Source organism: Thunnus thynnus, chromosome 3, assembly GCF_963924715.1.
Source record: "Thunnus thynnus chromosome 3, fThuThy2.1, whole genome shotgun sequence".
NCBI classification, from domain to species: domain Eukaryota; kingdom Metazoa; phylum Chordata; class Actinopteri; order Scombriformes; family Scombridae; genus Thunnus; species Thunnus thynnus.
Genome location: NC_089519.1, coordinates 38,101,266 through 38,117,746, shown reverse-complemented (window position 1 = coordinate 38,117,746; position 16,481 = coordinate 38,101,266). Strand labels below are relative to the sequence as shown.

The following is a 16,481-nucleotide window of genomic DNA, read 5'->3' as shown; positions in this document are numbered from 1 at the left end:
ACTAAAGACTGGACTCTGGATGTGGGACAGATGTTCAGACTAAAGACTGGACTCTGGATGGGGGACAGATGTTCAGACTAAAGACTGTGGACTCTGGATGGGGGACAGATGTTCAGACTAAAGACTGTGGACTCTGGATAGGGGACAGATGTTCAGACTAAAGACTGTGGACTCTGGATGGGGGACAGATGTTCAGACTAAAGACTGTGGACTCTGGATAGGGGACAGATGTTCAGACTAAAGACTGTGGACTCTGGATGTGGGACAGATGTTCAGTCTAAAGACTGTGGACTCTGGATAGGGGACAGATGTTCAGACTAAAGACTGTGGACTCTGGATAGGGGACAGATGTTCAGACTAAAGACTGTGGACTCTGGATAGGGGACAGATGTTCAGACTAAAGACTGGACTCTGGATGTGGGACAGATGTTCAGACTAAAGACTGTGGACTCTGGATGGGGGACAGATGTTCAGACTAAAGACTGTGGACTCTGGATAGGGGACAGATGTTCAGACTAAAGACTGGACTCTGGATAGGGGACAGATGTTCAGACTAAAGACTTTGGACTCTGGATAGGGGACAGATGTTCAGACTAAAGACTGGACTCTGGATAGGGGACAGATGTTCAGACTAAAGACTGGACTCTGGATGTGGGACAGATGTTCAGACTAAAGACTGGACTCTGGATAGGGGACAGATGTTCAGACTAAAGACTGGACTCTGGATGTGGGACAGATGTTCAGACTAAAGACTGTGGATTCTGGATAGGGGACAGATGTTCAGACTAAAGACTGGACTCTGGATGTGGGACAGATGTTCAGACTAAAGACTGTGGATTCTGGATGGGGGAAGATGCTACATAAATAAATCTGCAAAGTAAAAGTGGCTCCACACTGATGAACATCAACATTAAAATGCTCTTATGTGTATTTGTTAGTGACAAAACAAACAATATAATATACGTACTACACATTCTGTTCAGAGTGAAAATGTTTTTGTAAAAGTGTGACAAACTTCTTCCCGAGCTTTCAACTGCATCTTCCAGATGGTCTTCATCACTGGATCATGTCCAGCAAGTTGCTCCATTTTCACAATGACGCCTGAACGTCTCCTGAACGTCAGCTTTCATTCCAGCTGACTGATGATGTTGAAACTCAACACAGTTTCTTTATATTCTGTCATAAAACAAACATAACAAACTTTTCCTCGTATTCACAAAACCAACCAACAAACTGAAAAACACAAATTCAAACCAGAAACACAAAACCAACAATAACAAACTGCAAACAGCAGATAAACAAAGTGTTGCATCAAACTGGAAAACACTAAAAGTTCAAATAACAAGTGGAAGAACTCAGATCCTCTACTGCAGTAAAAGTACATAAGTATTATGAGCTTGATGTAGTTAAAGTATTGCAGTAAAAGTACATAAGTATTATGAGCTTGATGTAGTTAAAGTATTGCAGTAAAAGTACATAAGTATTATGAGCTTGATGTAGTTAAAGTATTGCAGTAAAAGTACATAAGTATTATGAGCTTGATGTAGTTAAAGTATTGCAGTAAAAGTACATAAGTATTATGAGCTTGATGTAGTTAAAGTATTGCAGTAAAAGTAGTGGTTTGGTCCCTCTGACTGATATATTATTATATATGACATCATTAGATTATTAATAGTGAAGCATCAGTGTTAGAGCAGCATGTTACTGTTGTAGCTGCTGGAGGTGGAGCTAGTTTACACTACTTTATATACAGTTAGCTAGTTTAGTCCAGTGGTTCCCAACCTAGGGGTCGGGCCCCTCCAAAGGGTCAGCAGATAAATCTGAGGGGTGGTGAGATGATTAATGGGAGAGGAAAGAAGAAAAAACAAAGTTCTGATACACAAATCTGTTTTCAGTTTTTGGACTTTTTCTCTAATCTTTGATTTTTGCTGAAATATTGGATCATTTGAACATTTATTGAAATGAAAGCATGTGAGAAGTTTAGAGGGAAAAATCACTATTTGGTGGAGCTGTTAACAACTCATAGACATGTGAAATGTGACCCCGACTACACACTGCTTTTTGTAAGACGTCAAAAGACAAAAAGGTTGGAAACCACTGGTTTCATCTTTAACAATGTGTTGTATTTTAAAAGCTTGTTATATTATCCATTGTGTCAAATCTTCATCTGAAAACTAACTAAAGCTTCAAATAAACAGTTGAATTTTCATGTGTTTGATATTTTTGTTCAGTCTCTGAGATTAAACTGAAAATCAGACAAAAAGTCAAACATTTAAAGATTAAAATAATAAAATCTGCTTTAATTTCAGGACTCAGTGAAACTTCCTCACATGTCCCTGCTGCTCTGCCGTAGGACAGTTTGTATAAATAACATTTGTAACGGGATTTTAACGGGATTAACGGGGAATGAGAGGAAACGCCCTTGTTGTTTTTCAGCTGATTCACCGTTAAAACACTCGTTGAAACACGTGTAATCCATAGCGGGTGTGAGTCTGGGGGGGTTGGAGAGAGAGTGAGGGGGGGGCGGTGACGTCGATGAAGATGAGCATGACGGGGAGGAGGAGCTGTGACGTCACAGTGCTCCGCAGTGCTGCTGTCTGAGGATCGCCGCGTCTCCTCCAGGAAGCGTTTTAACTTTTCCTCCTCTGCTCTCTTCCTCCTCCTCCTCTTCCTCTTCTTCCTCCTCTTCCTCCTCCTCTTCCTCCTCTTCCTCGCTCTGTCTCTCTCTCTCTCTCCCGCTTCGTCTCCATGCGGGGCTCTCTCCCGCAACAGCACAAACAGCGGGCCTTCCTGTGAGCCGCCGCCCCGGCCTCCCTCTCCCTCCGGCCGGCGGAGCCTCCCGGCTGAGCCCCGCTGAGGTGGCCTGGTTCCCGGGGAGAGATGCTGTAGAGCAGCCGGCGGAGGAGATGCTGCTGCCGGACTGAAGAGAGCAGAAAGCCGCGGAGGGATCCAGAAAGATGTCGAGCAGAGTGCGCCTGACCCCGGTGAGCGAGTCTGAACAGGTGGGTCTGACCGATTATCGATTACTGATGGAGTTTGATCACTGATGAGGTTGAAATACATGTTTAATTATTTTGATTAGCTCTATTATTGATGGAGTTGAAATATTTTTATTACTGTGTTATATTTGTTTTATTATTGACTGAGTTTAATGATTTTATGGATGTGGCACTGATAGAGTTTAATTATTTTTAATTAAAAATTAAATTGATTCATTTTTTAATAATTTTAAGTCATATTTTTTTATTAGTGTTATTATCGATTCAGTTAATTTTATTAGTGATGTAGTTTATCATTAGAGTTTAAATATTAATAATTAATGGAGTTTTATTATTAGTAGAGTTTATATTTATTATTGATGGATTATGATTAGTTTTATTATTGACGGATTTTGGGGTCTGACAGTTTAAACTGGGAGGAGCTGAAACCAGCAGGAACAGTTTTGATTGATCTGCAGACTCAGAGTGGATCAGCTGATCAGAGACACTGCATCCTATTAAATATCCAGCTCCAGTGTCAGCCATGTTTGCTCACAGGTTCACTGCTTCTTTATGTAAAGGGTCAGTTCACTGAAATTACAAAAACCAGTCGTCATGTTAACCTGCTGGGAGCCAAAACGAAGGTGTGGACCCCCGTCTCTCCCTCTGTCTGTGTGTTTTTATTAGTAATTAGTTTGTGGTTCCTGTGGGGCAAAATGAACATTTATTGATGAATCAGCACAAAACAGAGAGCTTGATAAACCGGCCGTGTATCCAGTCAGATATTTCAGGATTTATTTGTTCAGATTTGTTGATATTTGTTTGTTTCCATCTCGATACAGTCGAGCTGCTCGGAGCTCCTGAAACTACTGAGCTACTGAAGAAACAGACCCAGTAAGAACTGTTGACGGTGTGTTTGGAGGTTTTAAAGGTGCATCAGTTATATTATTGACCAGCAGATCAGTGCGTCTGGTCATGTTAGCTTGTTTGTCACCGAGCATGTGCGAGTCACATTGATCAGATTCAGACATGGTAAATTTCTCAATGAACTTCAGTATAAAGTCAGAGGTTGTGATATGTAGCGCAACAAGCTAGCAAAGCTGTAAACAGAACAGTGTTCCTGCACATGCTCAGTAGCGTCTGCCGTACACAAAAACTACTCTCCAGAGACTGAAAACGTGATGCTGTTATTAGAGTTTGGAGCCGTTTCTAAACTAACTAACGTGACCAAACTCTTCACGATGAAGGATCACGTGACCCAGTGCAGCGCTGTGACTCACTGATGTGTTTTTAATCAGATATATCAGCTTTGATACACACAAGATACTTGTTAGTAGATCAGTTCATTGTTGGTTTGGATCCAAACATGAAGACAAATATAGAAAATCAGCAGAATGGTCCTTTAATATTGAAGACTTTGGGGTTGCATACTTCAGGTTTGGGGTATTTGTTGTTGGGCTGATGGACCTTGAAGGAATGCTGGGTAAACGCAGCCTCCTTATTGTCATGCTAATGCAGGAATGCTAACAGCGTGTGACACTGCTGCACTGCAGGCTGTGAGTCATCGCGCTCAGTGTTAGATCAAAAGTTTGGAATGTCTTAAAGCTGCTGTTATTAATATTCTTATATTGACAGTGAAACAGACCAACTCTGCAGCTCTGTGGAGCTTTTTAGCCTTTTGTAGCTGCTAGTTTTGGTTTTTGCTGCAGCAGAACAGCCAGACATTCTTCTCAGGAGTTGGTGGAGACCAAACCAGAGCTAACATGACAGAGAATGTTGGATTTATATTCAAACATCACTTCAGTGGGATGATTGTGCTGCTTTGTGTCTGCTGGATGTGTAAAAAGCCAACATGTTAGCCACAACTACTTAATAAACTGATAATATGTCAGACGTTGAGTTTCCAGCGTGTTCTGCTGCCGATAATCGAGGCGACATTAACCAATTAGTTTTAGTTGCTTGTGTCAGAACAGTCACTAGGTGGTTTCTGAAGCCGCCAACTATGAATCTGTTAGAGTCAGAGGAGCTGTGATCTGATGGTTTATGGATAAATCAACTGTTACATATTAGCATGTAAATGTAAAACCCCAGAACGGAGCCCTGAGGAACCCCCACGAGTTATCGCTGACACTGTTCATGTTGCGCTGTGTCTGCTGGGTGTGGAAGTGGGAAACGTGTTTGGTCTTATAAATCAGACGTTATGTTCCAGCGTACTGCAGCTGCGTGTCGGAAAACAACAAAATACATTTAATTATTCCGTCGAGGATAAGAGCCGCGACAATCTGCTGCAGGTGCATGAAGTAACATATACAGTAAATAAACAGTTTGAGTCGCGCTGTTTTAAGCCTTCACTTACTTACATTTTGGATAAATAGTCTCCATTAAAAGTCATGTGACTCAGCTGTTAGCAGGAAGTAAAACCTGATGTTCTGCAGCTTCTTTTGTTTCTGGTTTCTAAGTGGATTTATGGAGGTTAATTCATGACCAACAGCAGAAATGTAGTAAATCACACTCAGTCTGGAAATGTGCCGAGGAGTTTTATAGAATGATGAGCTGACATGATTCCTTGAGGCTCCGTCGTGTCTTTGAGTCTCAGCAGAGTTTTGATCTTTTACCCTTCAGCTCTGCGGGACGTTCAGCAGCTACAGTCGACTGTCTGCAGACTATTGATTTTTTTTTTCCCAAAATACACTGCAGCATGTGACATCAAGAGTCAGGTGATGTCATCAGTCCTCTACAGTTTTCAGATGTTTAAAACTGCCCCCCCCCCCCCCCCCTCCCTTCCCCTCCTCCTCCTCTTCCCTCCTGGTGCGGTGACCTTTGACCCGGTGGTCACTGTGTCACGTGACGTCTGCAGCTCATCTCTTTCTCCTCCCTGATGAATCACTCTGCTGCTTTTTTTGCTGAACTGTGAAATCAGCTGCCACGGGCTTTTCTCTGTCACCATGGCAACACATAGGTTTACTATGGGATTCCCCCAGTGGGAGTAGAAACCCCCTCCTCCTCCTCCTCTTCCTCTTTCTCTTCCTCCTCCTCCTCACACAGCAGTGAGACATGAAGCCACACAGGGAACAAAATCCACCTCAAGAGTCCCAACCAGTCCCTGAACTTTGACCTCTGACCTACTGTGTGTGTGTGTGTCCATCCTGGTTACCACGGCAGCTAACTGATGCTAGTTTTAACCACAGAGGGTCTGTACAGTCTCTTCAATTCAATTCAATAAACTTTATTAGCAATAAGAACGGCAGCCGTTTAAAAACAGACAATAAAACAGACTTTAAAAAGTGTTCAGTGTGTCGTCTGAGTGCTCCGTGCATCAGGAAGAGACGAACCACCTCAGACCGTCCGACATCTGAAGCTCTGAAGTCTTTCAGGATCTTTAGTTTGTGAAACTGAGTGAATCACAAGTCCACAGGAGGCAGGAAACAAATGTAAATTCATTTAAAGTGCTATGTACACACGTTATATATGTTAATCATTTTATAAACTGTTTGATTAGAACTTCTTTTACATCTCAGGTCCTTTGCGGGTGTTAAAACCATCTTACAGCACAATCCACCGCAAACATCTAGAATATATGTTCCTGTAATCAAAATATACTTATTATACTTTACATAAACTGTTGCATGAACTTAAATAATGTAAGAACACGTGATTACAACAGAAACAAACACCAGCATGTGCCAAAGTGCGATCTTCTTACATGTGAATATTTCCTGTTTTTTTTTGTCTCTATGACAGTAAACTGAAGACGTCTGATGACGTCATCTTAGACTTAGACCATCAGTAGCAGCTGTAAACATTATAAAGACGTGACGTCGCTGCTGTGACTCTACATCTGGACTTTTATTGTTTTGTGTTTTTTAATAAATGTCGTGATTGTGAATCAGCTTTTCACATGTCGAGTCACTTCCTGTTTCTAGACTCTGTGATCCAGTTTGGTGGAGAAAAGGAAAAAGATTTCTATTTTTAATCAGCGTATCTGTTTTTTTTTGTATTTTCAACAGCAAACAGCCTCCAGCCGCTGTAATCTGTAAACTGAACCAGAAATAAATAAAAAAAACACTTCCTGTTCTGTTCTTCAGCAGGAGGAACTTTAGTCCAACAGTCACTGCTGCTGCACTAGATTCACTAGTCCCACAAACTGGGACCCTGAAGTCAACCACATGTCTTATGCACCACAGGTGTTTTCATCAGGACACAGACGCCTCAGCAGATGAAAAAGAGGAGCTGAACTTTGAGGGGATGAAGAGTCCATAATGAGCAGAGAAAGGTGGTAAATAGATACGATAGGTTATCTCTGAACAAGCTGTCAAAGTAGAAATAAAGAGAACAACACTCTCATGAAGCCGTCCGCCACTGTTGTTGTTGTGTTTCTTCTTCTTCCTCTTCCAGTGAAACACTGTGTTACTGCCAACATCTGTTTTGTCAGCGATATGACAAAGTTCCATTTTCTCCAAACACACGACGACGCCAAGCCGGCGTTTTCACATTTACAAACTCTGGAGGCCACAAGGTCGTTGTACGGAGGCCAGGAGCAGCCATGCAGAAAAAAAAACTCATTTGTTCTCTCAACTTATTTATTTTCGCCTGTTCTCCTCTCGTAGAGGACAACAAACACATTCAGTCAGCTGGAAGTTTGAAGAAAGCGAAGAAGACATTTCATCTGTAACGAGTTACTGATTCAAGGCAGCCAGGATCAGCTGCACGTTCCTCACAACAAGGTCATGTTCTCTTTCCACATACTGTACGGTGCAAAGGTTTTAGACACTTTAGACGTTTAGATTCTTCTCCGTAATGCAGCAGCATCAGGGAGGCGTCATAAAGAACCACAGCAATAAATATTTATTCACTTTCTGCTGTTTGGATCACGTTAACTGATAAACAAAAACTACCAGAACTGCTGAAGTTTGCATCCTAAAACCAAATCCTCAGAGTGAACATGGTGTCTGTAACTGTCCCTCCGTCGGTGTCGAGTGTCACGGCGGTGCGCTGTGATGTCACAGCGCTGAGGTGTAACAGTAGACGTCTTTGTCACCTCAGTGTCGAGTCCTCCGGCTGATTCAGACGCCGTCAGACTGGTTTCTCTACAAACCGCAGTCACAACTCTACCGACTGTTCCTGTGAGGAAACGTTCACGGAGACGAGAGCTTCTGCTGCGGAGCGATCAGCTGTTCGACCCTCTCAAACATCTGCTGTCGGTTTCCTGGAAGTAAACAAGCCTCCATCGCTGCTGTGAGCCAGCGTCTGACGCTGATGTTTGTGGAGAATTTCCAATAATTCTGAGCAGGAGATCCTGTAGCAGCTTTTATATTTGTTGAAAGTATAAAATAAAGGTTTTAATCTATAAACTAAATGTTCCAGTTTGAACCTTTATCAGCTGCTTCAACAACAAACTGACACCACGAGCCCCTGCTCCATCATGTTTCATTACATTTCCTCTCTGAGATTTATATGAAATGATGCATTTCCTCTGATCACAGTGACAGAAATCTGATAAAAACACGTTCACATCCAGACTGTGAAGGTCAGACAGAAGCTACGACCTTCATCTGTCCGCCGTCATCGACACAAACATCTGCGCCGTCACTGGAAACGTCTTCGCGGTGATTCGTCCACAGACGTTCACAGCTTTGTTATTCTTTACAGAGGCTGGAGGACTTCCTGCTGCAGGCGTTCTGAATGGCTGTTGATTGAAAAGCACCGTAATAAGTGATAATAGATCAACAACATCTGACACTTCTGACGCCTGAACGTCATCAAGTTTAAGAAGAAAAAACAAGCTCATCATAAGGTCATCAATAGCAAACAATAAAAGTAAAGGCTCCGGTTATTTGGATGTAATTTAATGAAAAAAACAAATAAAATAATGATCAGCTTTTACTCCACCAGACGCCACATCGCTGTGTTTAGTCTTTATATCATAGAAATAATCAGCAAAAGGACATAAAAGGGACAAAACAAACATAATTCCAGTCAACCTACAATTTATTTCAGCCAATCATCTCTTCACTAAATAATAATAATAATAATACAGTTTATTTATGTAGCACTCATCAGAACCAGAGGTTACAAACAACGTGAAAAAGCAACAGAAAGAAAAACACAAACAACCACATGTGGACAAACTGAATAACTAGAGTTAGTTTCCTCTGAACTGTCTGATGTGTCGCTGTGATATCAGACATGTTGGCGTTCTGCATTAGATTTAAAATATCCACAAACTTCCACCCAGTTTCATATAAAAATGGAGCAACAATCATTATTGTACCAAACAACCTGCGCAGGTGTTACCTGCTAACATCTCAACACAGAAGAATAGATGAAGCAGGTTTTACTGTGCTGCTGATGTTTTATTTAACACTTGACTCGTGCGAAGCTAACAAGGATAATGAGTCTGAACCATAGACTGTATAAAAATATGGACGTCGTTACCGTGACGTCACTCGTTGGTTTCTGAAGAGCGGTTTTGAAGCTCAAAGCGAGCCGCTCCGGCCGCCGCCATCTTGGCAGTGCGTGACGCTGCCTAACTCCCAGCCAATCAAAAATGGGCAAAGAGGCGGGCCGAACGGCTGAAACAAGCCACCTAGCGGCTGGCGGACCTGTCACTCAAAGCAGCCATGTCCTTCATTATGCATAACTTTACGACTTAATAAAATTTAAACGGGTGAGTTATAAAAAAACCAAAACCGTTGTTTGTACCAGGCTGTAAACATGTTTATTTCTGCTGTAAAGTTTAACATGGGGGTCTATGGGGATTGACTCGCTTGTGGAGCCTCAAGTGGTCGTTCAAGGAACTGCAGTTTTTGGCTTCATTTTACAGCCTGGAGGTTGCTGCTTGGTCTGAACCTTCGGGGGGCTTGTTGGGTTTGAGATGATTCTGCCTGATAAGCTTTAATTAGATGAACCAGGAGGTTCTGACATGATGTAGCTCACTGAACATGTATGTAAAGATGTTCCTCCTCCTTAAAGAGCTGCTGTACCGAACATTTATTGACTTGAATGTTGTGACGGGATTCAAACCATCGACCTCTCCCGTCTCTCTGGTGTGAAGCGTTCGAGCTCAGTCGGACTTAGTTTCTGATCTTGTTAATGTTCGTAATAAATCTGTTTTGTTTGTTTGTTTTCTTGCAGCCAAAGACTACAGACGGCCTTCCTGAACCGCCGGCCCCGCCCACCAAATCCTCCAGCCGCCACAGTCTGCCGCGATGCCGCAGCTCCGTCACGTCCGCCGCAGACGAACAGCCGCACGTCGGGAACTACCGGCTGCTGAAGACTATCGGAAAGGGAAACTTCGCCAAAGTCAAGCTGGCCAGACACACGCTGACCGGCCGAGAGGTGAGAAGTCCGTCTTAAACCAACAGTCAGTCATCAAATAAACATAAAAAAAAACGTTTTGAAATGTCTAAAAACAAACATGAAAAGCTGAAAATTATTATTATGTAGGATTGAATAAGACTTCATAGAAAATGATAAAATGAAATAAAATTCACAAAGTAACTTGAGAATAAATCATTTATTTTCTCTAAACACTTTCTTCTGGTACAAATGTTTATTTTTACACACTTAAGAACAAATAAATACAAATTAATTTTCAAGGACAGACTATATCAACTCACTCTTCTGAGGAAAATCCTGAAAAACTAAATGTATTACAATTTTATGAATGTATTTATCAATTTATTTGTCTCTTTTTTAATATAGAATCGATTCTCCAGTTTTGTGCATTTTATTCATATATATGTCATCATTTTCTTAATTCATTAATTTATTAATAAGTCAGGTTTGGTCTTCCATACATTAGAGCTGTAATATCAGTTTTTGATAGTAGCAAGCAGTGTGAGAGCTGCAAACACATATATTTAATTATTCAAAGAGTTAATTTTTTGAACGTGTCCTGCAGCTGCTTCTGTCCTCACATGTGTGAACAGTAAAGACTCTCTGAGGGTCAGCAGGGTTAAATCAGTTTGAAACGTAACAACTCGCAGCAGCTTCACCCATGAATTATTGATGCTGCAGACATCAGCAGCTCGGAGCCGATTGGTCAGAAGATCAAACAGAGAGAGTGTGTGTGTGTGTGTGTGTGTGTGTGGTCTGTCGTAGGCTACTTTTGGGGACAAATTTCAGACTCAGGACCAGTTAATTGGGGTCTGTTTGTCCAGTTGGGTACAAAAGCTGATTTTTGGGTCAGTGATGATGGTGAAGATTAGGTTAAATCACCAGGAAATGAATGTAAGCTTATGTAATGTCCCCACAAGTGACCATGATTTGATGTGTGTGTGTGTGTGACACGTTTTTACTTATTTTAAGATCCATTTTCTGAGAGGAGAAGTCAGATCCGTCCAATCAGCTGCTGGCTCTCTCTCTCTCTCTCCGTGGAGCAGCTGACGTTCTGACTTTAACGTCTCCGCAGTCGATTTAAATCTCATTGATCATCTTTTTTTTGGTCTGCAGTCAGTTTTTATTTGTATCTTTGCGTCTGTATTTCAGTTTTTAAAACGGTTAAAACTGCACTGAAACGTTGTAGTCCGTTGTAGACGTCAAAAGCCAAAAAGGTTGGAAACCACTGGTTTCATCTTTAACAATGTGTTGTATTTTAAAAGCTTGTTATATTATCCATTGTGTCAAATCTTCATCTGAAAAGTAACTAAAGCTGTCAAATAAATGTAGTGGAGTAGAAAGTACAATATTTCCCTCTGAAATGTAGAAAGTAGCATCACATGGAAATACTCAAGTAAAGTACAAGTACCTCAAAACTGTACTTGAGTAAATGTACTTAGTTACTGTCCATCACTGCAAATATGTAAATGCTGTCCAGCTTATCGCTTCTGTTGGTTAAATATATAAATAAAGATGCATTAATACCAAAGAAATAAAGGAAAATAAAAGACACAAAATGAACAAATCAATCAGCTGACATGAAGCACACAGATCAGACGTTTGACTCATCAGGTCCACTTACTTGATGTTTTCAGAGCTTTCAGCCACATCTTGAGGCCTTCCTCAGCGGGTTGTTGTGGAGTTTTTTTGTTGTCATGTGACCTCAGTCATGTGACAGCAGGTGGTCGATCACAGAGGAAGTGAAGCTTCTGATGAGGTTTTCAGAAACGTTGAAGTAAAATCCCACAAACATGTTTACAGCCGGAGAAAAATTATCTGCAAGAATGAAAATAAAAATATTATTATTATTAATATTATATTATATTAATATATATTATATATTGTTTCTGACGTGTCGTCCTACAGGTCGCCATCAAGATCATCGACAAAACTCAGCTGAACCCCACCAGCCTGCAGAAGGTACGACCCCTGACCCCTGACCTCTGACCTCTGACCTCTGACCCCTGACTGACTGCTGATCTTCCTGATCACTTTCTTTAAGATTTAAGTGAGAGTTTGTTATTGATACGTTTCCCTCTCAGCCAATCAGGGAGGATATTTAACACCTTTAACACTTTATGTCACATTCGCTCTCACCATCATTAAAACACCTTTACTGAAGGTTACCAAGGAAACGCTCCATGACAACCAATCCAGTGTTGTGGATATATCTGTCTATGTTTAGCCTAGCTTAGCACAATGACTGGAAACGGGGGGAAACTGGTAGCCATGTGATGAGATGTGTGTCAGCGTCACTGATTCAGATCATTTCTGCAGCTCTTTAGAGAAGTCAGTGTGATGAAGATCCTCAACCACCCGAACATCGGTGAGTCTGCTCCTCTCCTCCTCCTCTTCCTCCTCCTCATCCTAATCATCATCATGTTCCTCCTCCTCCTCCTCCTCGTCATCCTAATCATCATCATGTTCCTCCTCCTCCTCCTCCTCCTCGTCATCCTAATCATCATCATGTTCCTCCTCCTCCTCCTCCTCCTCCTCATCCTAATCATCATGGTCCTACTCCTCCTCCTCCTCCTCGTCATCCTAATCATCATCATGTTCCTCCTCCTCCTTTTACTCCTCCTTCAGCTCCTCCTCATCATCATCATCATTCTGCTCCATAATGGGGTTCTACACCTCCTCTTTTTCCTGCTAAAGTTATTGTAACAAAGAAAGATCATTTGGCATTAGAGCTCAGTATTTAGCATCAGTAGAGCTCAGTATTTAGCATCAGTAGAGCTCAGTATTTAGCATCAGTAGAGCTCAGTATTTGGCAGCAGTAGAGCTCAGTGTTTAGCATCAGTAGAGCTCAGTGTTTAGCATCAGTAGAGCTCAGTATTTAGCAGCAGTAGAGCTCAGTATTTAACATCAGTAGAGCTCAGTATTTGGCAGCAGTAGAGTTCAGTGTTTAGCAGCAGTAGAGCTCAGTATTTAGCAACAGTAGAGCTCAGTATTTGGCAGCAGTAGAGCTCAGTATTTGGCAGCAGTAGAGCTCAGTATTTAGCAGCAGTAGAGCTCAGTATTTGGCAACAGTAGAGCTCAGTATTTGGCAGCAGTAGAGCTCAGTATTTAGCAGCAGTAGAGCTCAGTATTTAGCAGCAGTAGAGCTCAGTATTTAGCAGCAGTAGAGCTCAGTATTTGGCATCAGTAAAGTTCAGCATTTAGCAGCAGTAGAGCTCAGTATTTAGCAGCAGTAGAGCTCAGTATTTAGCAGCAGTAGAGCTCAGTATTTAGCAGCAGTAAGATTTTCCTGCTGTTGTTTTTCAGTGAAGCTGTTCGAGGTGATCGAGACGGAGAAAACTTTGTACCTGGTGATGGAGTATGCCAGTGGAGGTAAGACCCGCCCACCTGTCTGTCAATGAACATGATCAGCTGTTAACGGTGTGACACACCTGCTCACCTGTCTGTATCTCACCTGTCTATCTCTCACCTGTCTGTATCTCAGGTGAAGTCTTTGACTACCTGGTCGCTCATGGACGAATGAAGGAGAAGGAGGCCAGAGCCAAGTTCCGCCAGGTGAGACCATTTTATATTCACTAATGAACAAAAACAATAATGTTAATGAAGCAAAAGCTGATTAATAACAATATAACATAACAAGCCTGAGTTTAAATGGGTTTGTAATCTGTCTGGAGCAGCGTCAGTGTGTTTGTGATGCAACAGTGACGTCGTCACGGCTGCATAAAAAGTACAGCAGGAGTCTGTGGTGCAGCGAACAAAGACTGACTACAGGTTACTGCTGAGTAACATCACATATGTTTGTTTGCGATAGTAAAGTCTTCAGTGAGCATCAGAATATCATTTAAAACTTCTTCACTTGTGTATCAGCTAATCTGAGTTGGTTTAGTTAGATTTGGTGACAGTGATCACGACAAAAACACATTACAAACTCTTAAAGATCCCCAACAGACATGTTCTAAGATGTATGTAAAATACTTTTGGATAATAATTGGTGTCTGATTGATTGATTTGATTTATTGATTGGGACAGTGTTCAGTTTTAAACATTAAAGATGCACTACACCGGAGTTAGCCTGAAGCTAATTTGCATCCGTAGATAAAAATTTTCACAAAAAAAAGTTCAATTATCTTGTTAAAATCCTTAAAAATAACATCTAGTCCTTCACCCTCATTAACAGTCCAGAATCTATAAATATGCAAATATATTTCACATCAGAAGTTTTCCTGCTGGACACCAGATGTTCCTCCTTCACATCACACTCGTGTAAGTTGCATACTGGACCATGATTGGCTCCAGACTATTGGTGATGTCACAGATCATGCAGCAGGCTCGCCCCTTAAAACAAACTCAAACAAACAGAGAAGCTCAAACATTCAACTGTACGAACAAGAAGAAACTTTAACAGAAACAGTTTTCACTCACTGTTAGAAGTTGTATGATTTGCAGGTGTCTCTGTGTGTAAAACCTGCTCATGTTCATCCTGCAGAGCTGCATGTGGGGACCGGACCACAGCGCCCCCCCCGAAGGACAAAAACATCAGCTTGCATCAGTGTCACCGCTCATAAATCATCTGTTTTGTTGTGATCCGTTAGCTGTTTAAACGGCTGAGTTGGTTCTGCTGGGTACAGAGCCGTCCCCTCACTATCACATCTGCTGTGAAACTCACATCTGTCTGTCAACAGTTTTACAGATGTCTCTCTTATAACGGGGATCTGTGGGGAAAATATTTCTCGGGTTGCAGAGGATTTTAGTTGCAGTACCGCAAGAGGCCACTAGGACGAACTGGCAGCGGTGAACATGCAGACGAATTAGCTGCTAACTGTTAATTATCATTTTATTAGTTCACATCATATCAGTCAGATCAGTCTCCTCGTTATAATTCTAGATATCAGAAACTTCTGACTGTGATGATATCTTCCAGTTAACACGACAAAATGGCTGCAAACGTCCGTCGCCGACGGTTACGTCTGATGAAACGTCTGTTTTAAATAATATGTTTTCTAATGATTCTTCTTCTTCTTCTTCGTCCTGTTTGTCTGCGTGTGTGTTTGTGTCAGATTGTGTCAGCGGTGGAGTACTGTCACCAGAAGAGGATAGTACACCGAGACCTGAAGGTACACACACACAAACACACACACACACACACACACACACACACACACACACACACACACACACACAGAACCATATGAAATGACTACAGATTGTTAATGGAGACACACTGATCCTGTTGTTTGTCATTCGTCTCTTTGTCTCACAGTTACACACTCAGGTTCAGTTACAGCTGCAACAATTAGTCGATTAATCGATTGCCAGAAAATGATTCAGCAACTATTTTGATAATTGATTAATCATTTAATTCATTTGTAAGGAAATTGCAGCTTCTCCAATGTGATCAAAACAAAACATTTCTGACATTTTATAGACAAAGTGAATAAAATCAATAATGAATTAATCGTTTGTTGCAGCCGTAATTATAATTTGACATTTGTGTTTCCAAAGCATATAAAGTAAAGTAAATGACAAACATTATAATACAAAGTGTTGATAGAAGAAAGGAAACATCATCTCATGTGGTCGTCCGTCTCTCAGGCAGAGAACCTCCTGCTGGACGCCGACATGAACATTAAGATCGCAGACTTCGGCTTCAGTAACGAGTTCACGCTGGGCAGCAAGTTGGACACGTTCTGCGGCTCGCCTCCCTACGCCGCTCCCGAACTCTTCCAGGTGAACGCTCGGCTCCGCCCACCAACCACAGAAAACATCACATTTACGTTCTGCATAGATCACATCTTTAGTCAGCTGGTTGCTTCTGTTGCATTTCCCCCAAAATTCTTCATATTTAGTGTCGGAGGAAAGAAGAGAAGGCAGATGGGAAAACTGGTGTGACTGTGGCAGGACTTTTGATTTATTAATGAAATTATAGAGGTCTTAATAATGACATTTACAATATATAACTTTTCTGATGTTTGACCCCTGGTGACCTGCCCTGCTTCTGTTACTTTAGGTTAACTTTAATTCATTTAGTTGTGATACAAATAAAATTAAAGAAGAAGAAGTTTAAAAAGAGAAGTTCCATCATCTGTGTTGGGAAAAAGTTTTTATTTCCCCCAAAATTAAACATATTTAGTAAAATAAGAAAATATAAAACTTAAGAAACTTAAT

At 41.4% G+C, this 16,481-nt stretch overlaps 1 protein-coding gene across 1 annotated transcript in view; it reads left to right on the top strand.

The window, feature by feature from the left end:
- The first annotated feature begins 2,346 nt into the window (after positions 1 to 2,346).
- mark1 (MAP/microtubule affinity-regulating kinase 1) overlaps positions 2,347 to 16,481 on the top strand; it is a 24,761-nt gene continuing 10,626 nt past the window's right edge. The window contains exons 1-8 of the mRNA XM_067585761.1: positions 2,347 to 3,002; positions 10,113 to 10,316; positions 12,225 to 12,278; positions 12,636 to 12,684; positions 13,623 to 13,688; positions 13,801 to 13,871; positions 15,374 to 15,430; positions 15,909 to 16,043. Coding sequence (XP_067441862.1) covers positions 2,958 to 3,002; positions 10,113 to 10,316; positions 12,225 to 12,278; positions 12,636 to 12,684; positions 13,623 to 13,688; positions 13,801 to 13,871; positions 15,374 to 15,430; positions 15,909 to 16,043 — 681 coding nt within the window. The 5' untranslated portion in view covers positions 2,347 to 2,957. The remainder of the gene's footprint in view (positions 3,003 to 10,112; positions 10,317 to 12,224; positions 12,279 to 12,635; positions 12,685 to 13,622; positions 13,689 to 13,800; positions 13,872 to 15,373; positions 15,431 to 15,908; positions 16,044 to 16,481) is intronic.